General features: G+C 42.5%; 1 protein-coding gene across 2 annotated transcripts in view; it reads right to left on the bottom strand.

Annotated features, from left to right (window-relative positions):
• The window catches only part of LOC105216776 (serine-rich adhesin for platelets), a 164715-nt gene that overhangs the window by 22545 nt on the left and 122233 nt on the right, over positions 1 to 19937 (bottom strand). Inside the window, exons 9-11 of one of the 2 annotated variants that reach the window (XM_054225427.1) lie at positions 19161 to 19462; positions 18697 to 18811; positions 1269 to 13004 (exon numbers count right to left, since the gene is read on the bottom strand). In XM_054225427.1, coding sequence (XP_054081402.1) covers positions 1269 to 13004; positions 18697 to 18811; positions 19161 to 19462 — 12153 coding nt within the window. The remainder of the gene's footprint in view (positions 1 to 1268; positions 13005 to 18696; positions 18812 to 19160; positions 19463 to 19937) is intronic. The other variant, XM_054225428.1, reaches the window with a different exon arrangement.

Here is a 19937-nt window from a genome sequence, read left to right as displayed (position 1 = left end):
TACCTGCCTACAGCGTTTGCTGATAAATTATGTCAGACAAGCGTAAGAGAGCTTACGAAAATAAATAACTTATTAAAACGTACGAACGAATCAAATGACAAAAATAAATAAGAAATATTTTTTTTTGCTGTTTTGTTTTATAAACAAAAAACCGAGCGTTGCGAGTTCAAAGCCCGCCTACGCCCACTAAAATCGAAACGCTGCAGCTGCTACAAGTTTATTGTAAGTTTTAGTTTATTGTACTGAGTGTGGTGTGAGTGTGTAGAAAAGTACTGCTTTGCCCGCGCCGAGAATTGACCGCTAATCGGTTGTGTCGCGACGCAAATACAGACGCAGATTCGCTTGAGACTATTAAGGTATGTAACAATTTTTGGTATTTCTTTTGGCATTCTGCTAAAATATTCGCTTACAACTATAAGCTTGTATATATGTATGTGCGTGTGTTTGTAATATAATTTATAAACCTTTTTGGCCGCAAGCACTCAAAGAGACACGCTTAATTTGGGAACAGTTAATTGACCTTGATTGCGTTTAAACGCTCGCATTTTTTCGTTTTCTTTTTCTTTTTCGTTTTCTTTTTTGCTTTTTTCTTTTTTTGGTACAAGCGCTGCGCTGCGCACTTTCGACCCAATAGTGGGCCAAGCAGGTGTATGCATGTGTGTAGCTTAACATTTTAATAGAGTAAATAGGAAAAGTTTAGTTAATATATATACTTTTGTAGACAAGGCGGTTAGTTGGTGGTGGCTTTGAAGTAGTCGAAATGCAGCTGCATCTACAAAAGGGGCGGACATTTTCAGAAATATACATATGTATATATATATATATATATGTATGTAGAAATTATTTTTTAGTCAGTGAAAGCATACGCGCAGCTTGCGCGCTTATGCAATACAGTTATTGACCCTTTAAATATTTATCAGCAATTAATTGCCAGCCCTAAGTAGCAAATGTAGCGCGACGATCGCAGCTGTTTCAGTTATAATTAACGCACAGCTGTTTAGAGCGAAAGTCAACAAGACAACAAAGCGTTCCACGCTGACAACTTCGTTGTGAGACAACGCACTTGAAAACAAAAAAAAAACAAAAAAAAACTCATAAAACAGGCAACTAAATAAAAGCTAATTGCATAAAAAATATTTGTAATTATGCTTTCACCCATTTCACGCCTAACTGATAAGCTTAGCTATAGCTAATACAAAATATGGTAAATAATATGTTAAAACATAAATAAATTATATATAAAAATGAAAATAAAAAAGTGCGCTTACCGCCCGACATATTCAAGCGCTTGCGCGCATCACGCTTCGAGTAGAGGAAATGCTGCAAACCCAAGCTGGCGCTGGACTTCTTGGCGCTCAAGGATGCACTGGCGCGACTCGCCAGGCTTGGCGAACGATAACGCGCGCTCTTCGCGCTACCACTTGAGTTGTAATTGAGCGCACCTTGCGATTTGGTGAGCGGCGTCGAAGTTGCGATTGTTGTTTGTGCAGCGCTTGGACTTGCGCATGACGCCGCGGCTGCGCCCATACTTGTAGTGGGTAGACGTGGCAGCGAGTTGGTGCTGGCCACTTGTGTAACACCAGTTAGGCTACGTGGTAATGTTGAACGCGCTCCAAATGTATCCTCATCCGATGAATCCGATTCGTAGATGGCATCCGGCACACTTGAGCGACGCACATCTTTGCAATCGATGGAGGTCACCCATGGTTTGGCCGGTGATGCCTCCAATTCTTGATGTCGCTCATCACCGCCACCGATACTACCGCATGAGCGCACACGATCTAGCTGCTCGCGACTCATACTCTTGTGGTTGAACAACAGATCACCTGCCGAACGACGCTTTGCAACGGCCAAAGCGGACGCAGACGATGAGTTGTCACGATCGAGTTGACTGAGTTTCGTTCTGGAATCGCCATTAGCCAGTAATGCCGACTCAAAACTACCGCGCCACGAGAAACGTTCATAATCGCTGGCGACGCCACACTCCTCGCCGGCGGTGTCACTGACACCGCTGCTCGACTGATGATGGTGTGGACGTGTCGCACTTGTACTGCTACCGCTAACACTGCTACAAGCTGCCGATGTCGAGGCTGAGTCGAGTAGTAGATCGTGTGATTTGCTACGTGCGAGATTGTTCGCTTCGTCCTGTAGCGCTTTGTTCGATTTCGTTTGATGTGACAAATGATGCGGTTGGTGTAGGTGGTGTTGATAAGCGAAATGGTGTTGCTGTTGTGTTGTCAGATGTGTATTGCGTGTCGATTTTGCTTGTTCGCCACTCTCCGAGGGGCTCTCTTCTTCATCCTCCGTGGTGGTAATGGATATTTTGGCCTGCAGCCGTTTGTGGTGATTGCGTTGTGGCGCAATTGGTGAATTGGTGCCGTGCGAATCATTGCCACTGTTTACCTCGTGCATGAGTGCGACAAGCCGTGTGCCGATATGTTGCATTACCTTGGCGAATAGCTGTGGAGAACGTTCTGTGCTTTGTGTGCTTCCGGTTGAAATTTGATCTTCTTCGACAGTACGCTTTGTTTCGACATCCTCTGTGTTGGCTGGTGGCAGCTCAACCGTAGCTGGTGCTACAGTTGTAGTATTTGCATTTCCCACAGCTATTTTCGAGAATGACGCCACTAGCTTCTGATATACCAGCGCAGTGTCCGGATTCAGTCCATGTGTGTCTACTTCAAGCAGGCCGCCGTCTCCACGATCGCCTTCCTCATCTATCTCAAATTTGTTTATAATTTGCTGACAGCTTGCCGATATCTGCTCTTTTAATTCACCCTTGCGACGATTGCTGCCTTCGAGATCGGAACTAGTATAATCTGAGGAATCACATGAGTCGGACCATGTGTCCTCACTGCTCAAGTACTCGACGATTTCACGCACCTGTTCGTCATTTATGCCCGGCACAGTTTTCATCAGACGCGTGAGCTCATTCTCGAAGTAAGCCAGTTGCGGTCTTGTCTTCATACGTCGTACCGAAATCGGTGTGGTTTGATTGGGTGTTGTACCCTTTGAGTTATTCGCAGAACCATAATTCTGTTGCGCATTGGCAGTGGCAACCACAAGTGTTTTGAAAAATTGACGCATCTTCGACATCATCAAGTTGGTTTCTTCATCCGAGCTCCAGTTGTTGAAACTATCCTTTCGTACCAAACTTGCATTGGCTGTGGGTGGCAGTGGTGGCTTGAGCGAGAGTCCATCTGGCTGCAGCGTTGTTGTTGAATCATTCGGTGTGGTAATACGCACCTCCGGTAGAATAATAGTTGTACTGCTTGTGTTTAGTGGTGATTCCTTGACTTCTTCAATTTGCTCAAGCGCTGTGGGCGATTTGGTGCGTACTGCCGCACTAGTCGTTGGCAATTCGGAGTCTGGAGATTTGAGCAAATCGTCGTTGCTGCCCACAAAACCGCTATCACGACTATGGTGTTGTTGTTTCTTCGCTTGCGAGCTGCTAATTGAGCCGGGTGTGGGTGTGCGACATTCTGCGTTCGTCACACCCAATTTACTAGCATCCTCAGCAGAGTCATGCAACTTCTTCTCATCCAAAGAGTCATGACGCTTACGCACTTGTTTCTTACGTTTTATAGTATCCGAAGAATTGCTCTCGAATGCCTTTTCACCACCGCTGCTCACATGCAACACCGTTTCATCACAAGCTTCCGATTCGGAAGAGTCTAACAGATCACTGGCAGTGGACGGCATAAGACTCGGCTCAAGTGAATCGGTAGGCAAGGATTGCGAATCGACCAGCAGATTGTCCAAAGAGGAATTATGTGAGCGTGGTGTGCCACGTGCACGTACCAAACGTTTACGTCGCTGGCTGGGACTCGGATGTCCCTCACTATCACTACCCACGCTACCACTCTCATCCGACTCATTTTTCTCGCTTGCGCTAAAACCCATAAAACCGGAAAGAAAGTATTTTTCTAAACGCGATGATGCGAGCTCTGCGGCACTATTGCTATCGTTCGCATTCTCTTCCGGTACGCCAAGCGAATCCAGGCCTTCCGAACACTCACTGCTCACCTCAGATGCTGTATCGTCGCCACGCGTATCAATCGAACTCATCACTTTGCCATCACCCAGATCGAAGAAGAAATACTTTTCCAAATCGGATGCCGACAAGCGATTATGATGATTGATCGTGCGTTGACGACGTCTTTCTAATTCATCCAACTCCTCACCACAATCTTCGACGCCACGCAATGAAGCGACCTCACTTTCTTCACAACTCTCCTCAACTATCGTATGCAAAGTGAAATCAATAGTGGAACGATGATAGCCACGCAATTCCTCTTCACGATCGATAAACATGCCATTCGCCGCCACGGTGTCATCACCGTCCATGCTTAAATCCTCCGAATCAGATGCAGTTGGTGTCGTGTCATCGCCGAAATCTTCATCACCACGATGACTGATCTCCTCTACCCAAGAGTCATCGTCCGCCAGACCATCTTCCAAGCAACCGCCTTTCGTCTTAGAGTTATGCTCATTATCTAGAAAATCCGCATCATCTTCCGCGCCTTCCGCTCTACTGCTGCGACCACTGCCACGGCCATTTGAAAGATTGTCGAAATCTTCCTCTTCCGAATCACCGTAGATAATCTTCTGATCGCGTAACAAATCCACTGTATTCACGGGAAAATGTGACCGTTCGCTGGCGCTCGTGTCGTAAGACAACGTCACCCTGCTGCTATTATCGTTGTTGTTGTTGCTAATCGTATTACGAACAGCTGACGATACATACAGCAGGGAGGCGGCGGAAGGCGCTTTCTGTGAGTCATCATGGCCATCTACGCTATTGTTGTTATTAGCGTTTCTTGCGGCTATGCTGCGCATTTCGCTAAAACTTGTTCTTGGCTGTGTAGAAACTGCGGGGGAATTACTAACGTGATTTGCATGACTGCTATTGCTGTGCGGCGCGTTCGCTTCATAACCACTCAAACGTATAATACTACCACCATTTGCGCTGCTACCAACACAATCAGCGCCATCCACACCAGCACTGCCACCACCAGCGAGTCGATTCTCGTGTGTTTGTATGGCTTGTTTTACACGTGTAGAGGCTGATTCTATTGTGGTTATTGTTGTTGTGGTATGCGCTTTGTCCACAAATGCAACGCTGGCATTGCTGTTGGTCAGCAGTTCATTGCCGCTACCAATTTGTTCGTTGTCTTTTGTAATCATGATTAAACTGCGATATTTGGCCGAAAGCGAAGTGGAGGGACTGCCGACAGTGGGTGAATTCGAGGCGTTGAATTTCGTGCGCGTGGTGGGTGCGGCCGCGTCACCAAAAATACTATCGAATTGTCTGCCACCACTAAAGGTTTCGTTGTTGACACTCAAATAGGGTGCGTATGTGGTGTGCGCCACCGCTGCGCCTGTTGTTGAATCCAGCGCACCAATATCGCCTTCAGCGTATTCCACTCGAGCACTTGATGACGTTATTATGGGCGCTTGCTGTTGTTGTTGTTGTGCTTTTGTAGCGTTTACGCGCTCGTAATCACCGTCGTATATACTTTCTGCTTGACCCGCGCGCTCGTCGTAGCCGCGTTCACGTACACGTTCGCGTTCGCGCTCGTAGCCTTTTTCGTTAGCGTTTTCTATTATTTGGTTTTTCACTACCACCACTTTGGCGTTAATTTTATGATTGACTTTTGTAACACTTTTATCTTGGTTGTTGTTGTTGCTGCTACTATTTTCAATTTTGCCTAGCCTGTTTTGTTGTGTTTCGTTGTCTTCGTCGTTTGCACTTTGCGCCGCGTTGCGCTTTTCCACACTTAAAACACACGCGTTCACAATATTACCACCGATTTGTTGTTGTTGTTGGTTGCTATTATTATTTGATATATTTTGCACTATCGCCGCTTCGAGCGATTTATCTTCACCTTGATTACGTTCGTTTTCTGCGCTGTGTGCCTGTGCACTTTGTTGGCTACGAATATGTAAAATTGCACTGCCACTTTGTGTAGAATCTAACAAAACAACACCGTTACTATCATCAAACACACTATCACCATCAACACCGTCACCGTCGTCGTTGTGGTCTTTCGCGTTTAACATTTCATTTTCAACTAAACACAACGAGTTGGCCAAATCACCAGCGGACGCTGCGCGTACGGCTTCCACAACCGCTGTCGCTGTCGCTGTGTTTGCGTTAGTTCGGCCCGAACGCGTCGACACGATGTTAGCCACTTCATTGACGGTATTGCTTTTGCTCTTCTTGTTGTTGTTGTTGACTTTAGTGACGTTTCCACATTCGTCGTGCTCTTCAGCATTGTGAATTATTGCTTTTGATGTTGCTATCTTGTCTTCGGCTAGCGCGTCACTCACCCCGCTCTCAGGTAGGCGCTGTCGCTCTTGTGGCGTTTCAATGATTTGCAATTTCAACTCTTCAGCTACCTGTGCGCGCTCTTTCGCTTCCAGTATTGGATGCCAAGCCGCTGATGCAGTGAGCTGCGCTGTCGCAACGCCGCCGCCACTCAACATATGCGTAGCTCGGTAAACAATTTGCTCAGGTGTTTTATGCTTTTGCTCGTCAGTTTCCGCAACTGCACTTGTTTTGTTTGTTGTTGTTGTTGTTGCTGTTGCTGGCATACTCGTTGGTTCCAGCGAGTCCATAAAACAACCGGAGAGCGATTGCGGCGGCGCTAGTTCATTAGTCGTTTTGCACGCTTCGCTGAATCGTCCCAGCCATGCTGGTCGTTGAAGCGCTTGTAAGTAGTCTGCTTCGCTTTCTTCTTCTTCCACTGGTGCTGCTGGTTTTTCTTCACCTCTATCTTTTACTACGTTTTCTTTATAGTTGTATTTCACATTAGCGCACTGCTCAGCTGTTCGGCTCGTACCTGTACTTGTACCTGTTGTCTTCTGTTTTTGCGGCTCATTCGCGCTTAGTGTTGTTGGCCTTTTGTTTGACGTCTCTGGCTCATTTACATGCGCTTCTTTAATTATATTATCTCTTTCAAGTGCTACCTTTTGTAGTTGCGCTGTTGTTGTCGTTGTTGTTGTAGTTTTCTTGTTTTGCTGTTCTTTTAAGTTTGCCGTTTGCGTGCTATTATCCTCGGTTTCTTTGTTTTCATCACAAACAACAATGCGATTATCGCCTTTCGTCACTGTAGTATTCAAAGCGCTCTGTTGTTGTTTTTGTTCCTCTTCTTCTATTTCAGTCACATTCAGTGTTTCTTTTTCAATAGAATCACTTGCGCGCTTCTCGGAAGTATGGCGCTCTTTACCTGTTCCAACAACCTGAGCGTCAGTCAAGCGGTACGGCTCACATTCAACGAGTTGATTCGCCTGCAGAGCCTTTTGTTGTAATGTAGCTCGTTGTTGCTCAAGTACTTTTTCATTTTCTTGATTTATTTCTGTATTTTCTTCCACCACTTTGGCGTGTTCTGTTGCAGTGTTTTGTGCCGCGCTATCGCTGCATTCGTGGTTTCCCTCTACTGCCTTGCCTACGCGCGCTGCTTCTAACAAACGCTTCCTCTCGTCCACCACAGCCGCGCCGTCTACACTCGAGCAGTTTTCATGCGCTGCCAGTTCGTTGTTTCCAACAATTATTGCTTCCCCCATTGTTGTAGTCGCAAGCTTTGTGTTGTTTGCTGTTGTTCTAGTTGTTTCTGTACTTGTTGTAGCACAACCTGTTTGCAAACTATTTTTAGCTTCATGCACAACCATATCGCACTCGTAATGCTGTTGGCGCTGTGCTCGCGTTTCGTCGCCGCGCGCAAAACCAGCAGCTGCCAGTGGTTGCGCGTCGCGCACCTCGCGGTCGCCAACACTGTGCGCGTCCCTATTAATTGCGTCATCAATGCAACCAGCAACAATGGTGTGCGCGTCATCGCTTTTTTGTGCGCGTTTTTTATTCTGTACCGCGCCATTGTCGCCATCTCTTAAGCTGCGCTCAGATGTCACCGTCACTGTGATATTGGTTGTAGTGGTAGCGGTGGAAGAAGACTTTGAAATGCTATGCGGCGTAATTGTAGTAGCAGTTAGTGCGCCCTCAGCGTTACTGGTCGAAGACAGATGGTCTTTGTTGATTTCTTGTACGCCGCGTCGTAACTTTTGCAATTTCAATTCGAGCTCTGAGTTCTGTTTTGTCAGCGCCAACAAGCGATTAACGTCATTTGAAATGCTATGCAACTCATCGCAAGCTTCTTGTGTGTCTATTTCCCAATCTTGTGCAGTTGTTGGTGCGCTTACGCCACCGTCATCAACGGCGCGCATCAGCGTTTCGCCAGTGCCAGTGCATTTGTTTGCTGCTGCTATTGTTGTTGCTCCGCTGAAATCAAATGAAATCGCTGGCGCGTCTGCTGTATTTGTTGTTGTTGTGGCATGTTTTGGCATTGCAACAGCTGTTTTGTTGTCTATATCTGTTTTCATTGCTACTTGATTTCTTGCTGCCATTGTTGTAAAATCTGTTTGCATTGTTGTTGATGTTGTGTTTATATCGGCGGCGTGCGCTGTTTTTAATTGCTCTAATTGTTTCGTTGTACGTTCATTTGATTTTTTGCATTGCATGTTGCTTTCTTCAACGCTTTGCTTGCGTTCATTTGCTTTGCTTATGCTTTTGTTGCCATTGGCGCTGGCCATGTCTGTCTCACTTGCCACTTTCTTATTAACTGTGCCACCAATAGTGCGCGCTCTATTACTACTGCCCGACGCCGCTGTGGTCTTTTTAAAATCGCGTTCGCGTTCCGCGAGCGCCTGCCGCTCCGCCTCCTCATCGTTCAACAGTCGTATCGCATGCAACACCACACCGCCATTACCGTTCGCTTCGTTATCGGTTTCGCCGCCAACGACAATAATACAATTGGCAATCTCATCGGCCGATGTTGCCACATATTTGCTAGCAACATGTCCGCGTTCACTTTTCACAACATTACACATACGTTTATCATCGGCAACATCATCATCATCGTCATCATCATTGTCGCTTTGATACTCAGCATCATTATGTGCATTCCGTTCATTGTCGCTTGTGCTTGTGTCATCACTCTCACTTTCATTCGCCATTTGCCAGCCGCTTGCCGCGGCGCCCGCTTCCTCCTCACTAATGACCTTCATCGAATTCAAGACAATGCCACAATCGGGACGCTCTGTGTCTGTATCATTGTCGGAGGAGTCTTCAAGATTGGCATCTGACGACTGTGAATCATTTTCACTAGATGTCGAAGCGCCACGTCGTCGCTGCGCGCGCGGCACACGATTTACTACGAATACTTTCGAGAAATGTTTGCTTTTGGGACGTCTGTCGGCTATAGTGCCAGTGTCATCTGTGTCGATCGACTCGGATGAACTCGAACTGTTGGTTGTGGTGTTCTCACTGCTCGTATTGGTGTTTTGATCCTTCGCGGATGTCGCGGAACTGCGCGAATGTGTGCGTCTAACACGCGCATATGGTTCATCCGCCGCGCTAGTCACCGCCTCGCCATCCTCATCGTCGTCCAAGTGGCTGACAATGAGCGCCTCGATGCCCGCAACACTGGCGATGTCATAACTGCGCTGCACAGAACGTCGCGCGCTGGACGCAGTTCCTGCGGCTGTGGACGCGCGTTTCTTTGACATATATTCATTATCGTTACAGTCACTCAAATCGGTATCTGTATCGCCGCTATCGGCCGATTCGGCATCTGAAGAAGAGAATACATTTTCACTTTGTAGATAACCGCCGGCCGTTGTGGCGTCGCTCTTCAATTTACCAATCGAAATCATGGCGCTGTAGGATTTCGTTTGTTTGCCGCGTTTTGTTGTAGTATTTCTGTAATGTTGTTGCTCGAAAAGTTTGTTCTCCTCTTGCAGTGGTATTAACAATAGTAATTCAACATTTTCCTCCAGCTGTTGTGCAGATCGTTCTGCGGTAGTTCTGGTCGCCTTCACTGCAGTCTTACAAGTGCTCGCCTTACTGTTCAGACGATAACTAGTTTCAGCTACACGCTGACGCCTGCTGCCAACTGCGCCTTGCTCAATTCCTTTCACGTCTTCTGCGGCGCTGTTGGCGTTATGCACGTAGTGTTTAGTTGTCGCGCTGACGCTGTGCGCTTTAGCAACATTGCTATTTCCGCTCCGCGAAACAACCACCTTTTCCTCTGTATCAACGTCGTCACCGACGTCAGCGTTTACCTGCGCAGCACTCTTGCTGCTACTGCCAGTGGTGTTGTGGTTAGTCCAAGTAGTGCTAGTGCTGGTAGTGTTGGTGGTGGTTGAATTACTATAAGTGCTGGCGTCCACACTGTTCGCCAAACGAGTTCTTGCCGCTGTGCAATTGTTGTTGGCTGCTACCTTTAGCTTATATTGATTTTGTTGTTTGCCTGCTGTCGTTTTTTCTACCACTTTAATCGTGTGACTACAACATTGCGCCGGACTTGTGCTTAAGCTTTGCTCACCACCATCGTCACTGCTTGGCGCGTCGTCATAGCAATGCGCTGCTGCTGGCGCTGCTTGTTCTACTGTCAGACGATCGCTGCTCTGACTTTGGCTGCGCGCTGATGCTGCATCCGATAGTCGCGCCGTCGTCGCCGTCGCTGCCGAATTTACTTCAACGTCTATGCTTTTTCTTGTTACACCTTTTGCTGTTCTTTGCAAAGCAATTGGTATGGTTGATGTTGTTGTTGCTTTCACGACTTGTTTGGCTAGCGCGCTGCTGTTTGTTTGTTTTATATTCTGGTCACTCCGTGACGACGACAACGACGACGACGATGATGATGACGACGCCTCATTCGTCTTTTCAGCAATCGCACTGCTCCAGTCTTTGTCTGTGTCACTATTAATATAAGTTTTATTTTTCTGGTTTTTGTTATTGCTCTTATTGTTGTTGTTGGTATTATTGTATTGTTGTTGCTGTTGGTTCACTATGTTTGCCGTGCGTATGGCAGTACAAGTTTTAACATAGCCGCTGTTTGTTTCGTCGTCGTCGCGGCCTACCTGTCCGCCTGCAAGTTTTTCTTGCAAATGCGCAAACTCGTTTGGCTCACACACACTCTTTTCAGCTGTTTTTAATGATAACCTCTGTTGTTGTTGTTGCTGTTGTTTTTGTTGTTGTTTGTTGCTATTGTATTCTGGGAAGCGTTGGCTAGCGGAGCTATTGGTTGATGTGCAACTATTTGCTAATAATTGCCATTCAGCAGTGGCGATTTCCTCTTCTAAACCCTTAGCTGTCGCGAAGTCACCGAGCTTATCAGCTGAAACATTCGCGGAAATTTCGATATCAATGTTTGCTTGTTGTTGTTGTTGCTGCTTATCGGTACTGCGCGCACGACTACGTACTTTTTTATAATCACTAAACTGTGTTGATGCTGTAGGTATTATTGTTTGTGTGGTGCTCTTGTGGCCATCTACAAATGTGGGCGTTTCATTTTCATGTGTTTCACACGCGTTCACCACAGCAAAAACGTGCTGATCCGTCTCATTGAATACACGACTCGAACGCGTCGACGGTTTTGTTGCTACTAATATTGGTGGTTCGCGCAAACCAAACGCCAACTGTTCGCCGTATTTAGCTTCGATACTGGTGTATTTGTTGCCGTTGTTTGTGTTGGTACAAGTTAGTAGTGTTTTGTTGGTTGTTTCATTACTGGCAGCTGCCGCGGACTGTTGTTGTGTGTTGGTGGTTTGTATGCCAGAGTTGTTGCTGTTATTATTTGACTGATATTGTTGTTGTTGTTGGTAGATTGTTTGCTGTTGCTGCTGCAGGCTGTTTGCCGCAAACCGGCTCAAACTGCCGAATTCACCCAAACCACTGCTGGTCAACGTCTCCAAACTACCGGCTGTGGCTGTGGTGCCATATCCGGATGACGAGCACTGTGAGTACATGGAGGCGCTCAATTCTGGTGTGGATGACTTGAAACCGGCGCGCGCCAGCCTCGACTGCATACCCAACACGGGTACGCCACCACCAGCTTCATCAACAGTTAGTTCAGCGGATTTGCCGGCGCTCAGCTGTTGATAGTTTGCCGCATTCGAATAGGCCGCGACTACTGCGGCGGTGGCGGCTGCTTGTAGATTTGTGGCTGCCTCGTCCGTGTGTTGAGCCAAACCGGGCCCGGCAGTGCACCAGAGCTTCTGCAAAGATGCGCGCAATTGCTCATCTTTGTCCATAATATTTAGTATATCTGAGTGGCTGGCGGCATGTGTATTAGCGGCGCCCTTCAACAAGAGTTCGTTGGGGTGCCAGCTGTGAAAGGCGGCCATGGGCACTGGTATCGGCACCGGCACTGGTATGGGCACATATTGTGGTTGCGGTTGTGGCGGTGCGGGGAGCGGCGTTTGGGTAACGCCACCACAACTGCAGACACCCAGTGGCGGTGTGGCTGCGCTCTCCGATATTTGCTTGGCGGCGGCATGATGATGATGTCGATAGTGATGATGATGATGGTGATGTTTGCTTTCTTTGCCCACAAAACGCGTTTTGATGCGTGTCTTCATGCTCAACTGATGATGTTGCTGCTGCTGCTGCGGCTGCTGATGCTGCAGCCGTCCAGTCATGCTGACGTTCGACGTAGTGCTGGCTGGTGCACGCACAAAATAGCCATCAGAGCTGGTTTGTGAAGAACTTTCACCTTGCATGAGCAGCTCCTCATCGGTGCCGGTGTCACTTTCCCGTATGCGCGGACAATAGACAAGTGGTTTGCGGTATGGCAGCGGCGATTCGGTGGGCGAGGCAGTGCTCTCGCTAGACTTGAAGTCACGCATTACAGCGCTGCGGCGCGTGACCAACGGCGAGGCGCACGGTGAGTAGATGATTTGCTTGGTTATGGAGCCGCTGGTGCAAATCATTGACGGCTCAAAGTAATCCCAATCGCAATCGTCTATGGTGATGCTGCTATAGTTGTGCGTGGATGAAGTGGTGGAGCTGCTATCTTCGAACTCCTCGTCCTTGCCGGAAGATGATGAGTCGGAGGAATTAATGAAGACAAGCTTAAATTCTTCGGCATCCATATTGTAGTGTTGGTGATTGAAAGTGATCGACTTTAGTTCCAATTCTGAAGAAGTTTCCATGTCGTAGATATCTGTACGGAGTGAAAGGAGCGTGGAGTGCGTTCAGTTGCAAGTTTATTATTGTCTTTATGTTGTAAGTATTTGATGAAGTTGCTTACAATTGTTAGCGGATTAGTTAGCCAAAGCCCATGTTGTACGATTATGTTAACGGTTATACTTTTAGCGTTAGTTTTTTTTTTTATGAAATACACCAGTGATGAGTAACTATAATGCACATTAACAAGTTCCAAAGTATTTTTTGTTAATTTTTCTTAGATGCCGTCACCATTTTTTGTTAGTTTATGCTAACGTACTACCAACACCAGGATTATTCTTTTTCTACCTTACAGTTATTTATAATATTTTTAAGTACACTTAAACCTTAAAATACTAATATTTTTTAAAAACTAATAAAATTCTATAAAATTACTAAAAAAAAAAAATAATAAAAAATAAAATAATTACTACAAACTCCAAATATGTATATATGTATATTGAAAGAAATTAATTACAGAAATATTTAGTAAGAACTGGGTTCTGTATTTCCAACATGTGATGATTCAACGGAGGCTTTATCGTTCGTAATGTGAAAAACCAACGAATGAGACTTTTTTTAAATATGAATATTGCGATTAATGGACATTCTACTTACTTCCAAAGAGAACTTATTCTGATAATAAGCTAACAAGCGACAGTGCAAACCTACTTATATATTAGTAGTATTTAAGCTAACTATTAGTTGAAATTAGGTAACATTATGGGGGCTGATATTCAATTAGGGAATTATAATTTCAATCACGTGCTCTGTGATGCCATAATTACTAGCTCAAGAACCTACAATACTCGTACATCGACGAAACGTTCTCAGCCCTTCAAAAATATATTCATGAAAAGTGAAAGTTAAGTTATTTAAACTTGCCAACTCTCAATTTTCCAAACAACTTCAATTTCACCAAAATCAATTGTACACTACCCAGAATGAACACTTATTACTAGAGAAAAAAGCTTCAAGAAGCCAACTTTTATGCCAATCTAGAAGAACTCTTTGACCATATAATCATTAGAGATTGTTTGGATATTTTCTGTCGTATGTGTCTTCCAGATATCTAGGAATAGTCAGATAACAAAGAACCAAGCTTGAAAGTGAAACTAATTCGGGCACTCTTGCAATATCACCACTCTTGCTGTTGCCAACGATATTGCTAAAGCCACATGCTCTCGTATGAGTCTTATCAGGAAATAGCTCGATATATTGGAAAGTATTGCGAATTGGGACGTCATAGTCCCAGATAGTAGCTCTATAGCATTCTTAATAATCGTTTATCTTGGAAAAATACTGTCGTGATTTCGAAGTCGAAGCTATACCAAGTTTTGATCAGATCGGTACCACAAGTTCTGATCAGAGACATATATTTTATCAATATAGAATATTAATTACGATTTCATCGAGTCGATAAACAACTTTTGACAATAGACCTCTTTTCATTCCAGTCGCTCGCTACAACTATATAAGGCTACCGATAGCTCACTTATTATTTTTTTTTTTTTTTGGGTTCCTCGAAAGTTTCTTCCATAGTGAAGTATACTTCTTCTTAGTGAACTAAGGTAAAACATTCAAATTATATATTTCTTAGCTAATTAAAGTCAAGTTGATGACAAGTTCATTTTTCCCGCTATTTTAATCATATCGCTGAGTTATACTTGAGTTCACTTCTATACAATACAACAAAGAGTTGTTGGAGTTACGCTGAGTTCAAATAAAGGCTAGTATGTTGAAAATACCATTTGTAATTCTAATGTTAGGAAGCTAGATTGAACGAAAACTGCCCGCTTAGTTCGTCATTTGAACATTAATTAGAAATGTGTATTTTTGGAAAACAGAAGTCTGCATAAGAGACACTATATACAAAATTTCATATCAACAGAATTTACTATCTACTCTCGCTAAAACACCTGTCATCATGAGCTACATATATATATGTAAATTTGGTAAAGTACGCATCCACTAAAAACTTGATAAGGGTAGTCTATTACTCATAAACACTCACAATGTACTATGGCTTGCGTATAAAATTGAATACATAGTATATATTGATATGATAACTCTGGTGCGCTATCTGACAGCTGAAAATCATAACAAGTTTTAGCGGCATAGACTCGTATACGACTTTATCGGACAAAAATATGAGAGAAGGGGTAAAACAGCAATAACAAAAGCGTCGAAACAAGTTATTTTTGTTTTGTGAAAAATGTATGATAAGATTAGTTATTTTTTGCACTAAAAATAATGGAATTATTAATCTTAAAAAAAGTGTATTGAAAAAGAAAATGGACAAAAAACAGCACGGATATAAATCGGAAAATTCGTTGAATACAGAAATAGATTCTCACATTTGGAGGAGTTTTATCACAAATTGTCTCGTAATCCTAATCATTTTGTTGTATATACCTCTACAGCTAAAGTTTTTTTGGTTTTAGATGTTAAAAAGTAATATTTCAAGAACTCATAGTTCGAGAACATTTGTTCAACATATTTCGAGAGTATAAAAGTGATGAATTTTCATGAGAGCTACATATGTTTCCTTGCAATTATAAATTCACAGTTGCTGCGCGTAGCAGTTGTATTATTGAAAAAGTTTCTGTGCTTATAACTTCATATGTACATTTATGTGTTTATTTAAGAACATCCCTTAAGCCATTTGATAGCTTGCGACAGGTGTCATAAAGTGCTTTTATAGCTTTCAAAATTGTAAGCGAATTTGTAAGTGACACTTTAAGACAGCTGGATGCTAACTTTATATACTTGCAAAAGGAGTGGAATAATTATGATAAAGATGTATGGAATTGACAGTTAAAAAAATGAAATGTATCTTTGTGGGAAAATACACAAATAGTCATTTTTATTTAAAGCAATGTATGTACTCTTTTGGTTATTTGATTTGAAAAATGCTTCTAATGATCTATCCGATTCATATTAATATTAACCGATTAATACTATCAGAGTAGTCGTAACATTGCGAAGAGTCGCTCTACTGCGATTATTCGAGTAGTTGTTCTGCTGCGACTATTCGAATAGTTGCTCTGTTGCGAGTATTTTTATAAATGAAAATTGCTTGAAATCCAAGAAGTCTTTGATTTTTGTTTGTATTTCGTGTGTTTCACATTTTTCAATAACAATAAGAACAAGTAAGGAAGGGCTAAGTTCGGGTGTAACCGAACATTTTATACTCTCGCAATTTATATATTTAACTTTATTTATATTATATAATACACAATTTGACCCACATATTCGTCATATATATGGTATAAAGTCCATTGAAAGTGTGAAACCATAATATTAGGTTAGAAGCACCGAGGTCCTCGTGTTCGATATATGGGGCCTTAAGAACCTATGGTCCGATTTTGGCGATTTTTAGAATGGGGCTGCCACACTATTAACATAGTATTTGTGCAAAGTTCTGCACCGATATCTTCACTAGTACTTACTTTATATATTGTAAAGTAAACGATTCAGATTGTCTTCAAAGTTCTGGTATATAGGAAGTAGGCGTGGTTGTGAAGCGATTTGGCCTATTTTCATTGGGATGTAAGGAAACTATTACAAGCCAAGTTTCATTGAAATCGGTCGAGTAGTTCCTGAGATATGGTTTTTGACCCATAAGTGGGCGACGCCACGCCCATTTTCCATTTTGTAAAAAAATCTGCGTGCAGCATCCATCTGCCATTTCTTAGTTGAAATTTAGTGTTTCTGACGTTTTTCGTTAGTGAGTTAACCCACTTTTAGTAATTTTCAACCTAACTTTTGTATGGGAGCTGGGCGTGGTTATGATCCGATTTCTTTCATTTTTGGACTGTATTAGGAAGTGGCTAAAAAAACGACTGCAGAAAGCTTGGTTTATATAGCTCTATTGGTTTGCGAGATATGTACAAAAAACTTAGTGGGGGCAGGGCCACGCCCACTTTCCCAAAAAAATTACATCCAAATATGCCCCTTCATAGCGCGATCCTTCATACCAAATTTTATTACCATAGCTTAATTTATGGCTTAGTTATGGAACTTTATGTGTTTTCGGTTTTCGCCATTTCGTGGGCGTGGCAGTGGTCCGATTTTGCTCATTTTCGAAAGCAACCTTCCTATGGTGCCAAGAAATAAGTGTGCCAAGTTTCATCAAGATATCTTAATTTTTACTCAAGTTACAGCTTGCACAGACGGACGTACGGACGGACGGACCAGACAGACATTCGGATTCGAACTCCACTTTCACCCTGATCACTTTGGTATATATAACCCTATATCTAACTCGTTTAGTTTTGGGTGTTACAAACAACCGTTATGTGAACAAAACTATAATACTCTCTTTAGCAACATTTGTTGCGAGAGTATAAAAATTAATGAATTTGTACTATTCAAACAGTCGACAACGAACGATTAATCATATAGTCGGAAATGAGCGATTAATCGAATAGTCGACAAGTTACAACTATTAGATACTGCAAACCGAATATTATTATTCAAATAATGCCCTATTCGGTTAATCCAATTAGTAGATTAGTCTAATACTCTAGTCTGAAGCTAATTCCCTTATTAATAGTGCGAATTTGATATCGAATTGGTCCATCATTCAATATTTACTTAAGACTCATATACCTTGGGTTATTTCAGATTTTCAAGAACGTGAACAACTCATAAAAACTAATGTAGCAACTGAAGGAGAATACTTGAAAATATTGTATTGCCGAAGGAACCTATTGTAACTGCTTAAACTGATCTAAAATAAATTTGAATCTGAATTTGAGATTTCTATCAAATTTTCTTAAATAAGAGATATACAGGCAGGTTCTGCAAACCGACTGAAAGTGAAAATTAAAAAAAAAAAAGTGGATTTTGAAAAGTAAAATCGAAATTCAGTATACCAAATATAGTAAAATATCGGAAAATGAATTTGCTTGAATTTCACTCGGAAGTGAATTGCAGAACCTGCCTGATAATTCAATTCATTAAACATGGAATCACAGCAGTCGAGTACACAGACAATTAAAAAGCGGACAGCATTCCATAATGTTGTTAGGGCATTATTAGCTGACACACATAGCTACTTGACAGAATGAAATGTCATTTGAACACAGAATAACTGTGACATGAGTGGCAGCCACAAAGAAATGCAGACAAGCAGAAAAGCACATAACAAGCTTGGAAAATGCATGAATATGACTAAAATAATTTAAATATTCCCTGCGGAACTGAGAGCAGCACGTACTTTAATATACAAACACACACACACACACAGACACATGACTGTGTAGATATTTGCATATTAATTTAATTATGTCAATTATGAGAATTGTTTGAATATACAGACATACGAGTATTTAGACATTTAAGCAAATACATGTGGTCAGGATTGCCACGAAGCAAAAGATATTTATTTGCAACATTTCATTATTAACTCGCGCTCTTTCTCTCTCTCCTATTTTTGCTTTATACGCTCTTCTGCAACTTTCTAGTATTACAAGAGCAAAAATTTAATATCATGAAAGCCACCACCACCACAACAACTCCTTCACCAAAGCATAAAGTGCCAAGTGTTTGCCAAAAGTAATTAACGGTTAAGGGCAAACGTGAATACAACACCAACACCAACCAACTTGTGTAAGTACAAGTATGTATGCTCAAACGAAGTGTCTGAATTTTTACAAGAAATGCAATCAAACTTAGGCACTTACCCTCTTCAGCTGCCTTTTTCTCCTGTCGACGTTGCAGTACGACTTTCTTGAAGATGACAGCGGCCGCCTCAACAGCATTCTGGATCTCCTGTTCACCCAAAGTGGTGGTGTGTTGCTGTGGTAACAAGAGAAAATTTTGTAAGTGAAGAAGTTTGCGTTTTGTATAATAAAAAATGAGCAAAAAATAAAAATAAAAATGGAAATACACAAAAAGTACTGTTAAGCAGTGACTTTGTTTGTTTTTTTTTTGTTGGTTAAGCGCGTGCCAACTCGCTGACTTAATTATGTCATAAAAGTTGTGAATGTGAATCCTCTCAATATTAACACGAGCCACCGAGTTTGAGTGACAAAATCAGCAAGCAGCAATAGTCAAAAGAGACACACACATTAACAACAACAAATTGCATGGCAACATCTTGCGCTTAATTGCGCCGTGCATGTAATGCATAACCTCAACCACCCACCTTGGGTAGCGACGTTTTGCCCTCCACTATGGCACCTTTACTGCTCTCGGTTGTGTCATTTGTTGATTTCTCTGCTTGTGTTGCTTCAGCACTTTTTGCTTGATCGCTGTTGTTATTGTCCTTTGCTTTGCTACTCTCATTTATATCCTTTTGTTGTTGTTCTGGTGATTTGTTGTTGCCATTTTCTTTAATATGCGAAAATTGTGTTTTTTGTTCATTTTCATCGTGTTTTCTATTCGCCATTGCTGACTTGAGGGATAAATCGGAATTTCGTCTTTCGTTCGGATAGGGTTTGCTGTTGCCTGCGGAGAGAGAGAGAGAGGTGTGAGATAATTAAATTAAGACAAATATGTTAAAGGAATTAAGTGAAATTTAGTAAATGCGTGAATAAATTGCTTTAAATCATCTACGGAATGAGTTTTTCTATATTCCTTTCTTATTTGGTTAATATCTTCAAAAGGCGATCCCTAACAGATGAGATGTCAAGATATCGTGCTACTATTGTGCATATTTTTTAGCAATGCCCATATCAATGATTATGAGATAAGAAACCATTCAAAATTTCGATAGTTAGCATTATCAATAACCTCTAAGAGTTAATATTGAAATTCTGCATAAACATAACAAAAACCTTAAGATCAAACTAATTTTTGGTATCGTTTGTTTAAATTTTAAATAATTTTCTCAACTTCATTTAAAAAAGAACTCTTATTTCAGGACTTATACAGATCAAGAACATCAATTCAATCAACAATCAAGAACAATGAATGGTCTATG

The sequence above is a fragment of the Zeugodacus cucurbitae genome, chromosome 2 (assembly GCF_028554725.1).
Source record: "Zeugodacus cucurbitae isolate PBARC_wt_2022May chromosome 2, idZeuCucr1.2, whole genome shotgun sequence".
NCBI lineage: Eukaryota > Metazoa > Arthropoda > Insecta > Diptera > Tephritidae > Zeugodacus > Zeugodacus cucurbitae.
The sequence above is the reverse complement of the archived record's forward strand: the minus strand, read 5'-3'. Positions and strand labels throughout refer to the sequence as shown.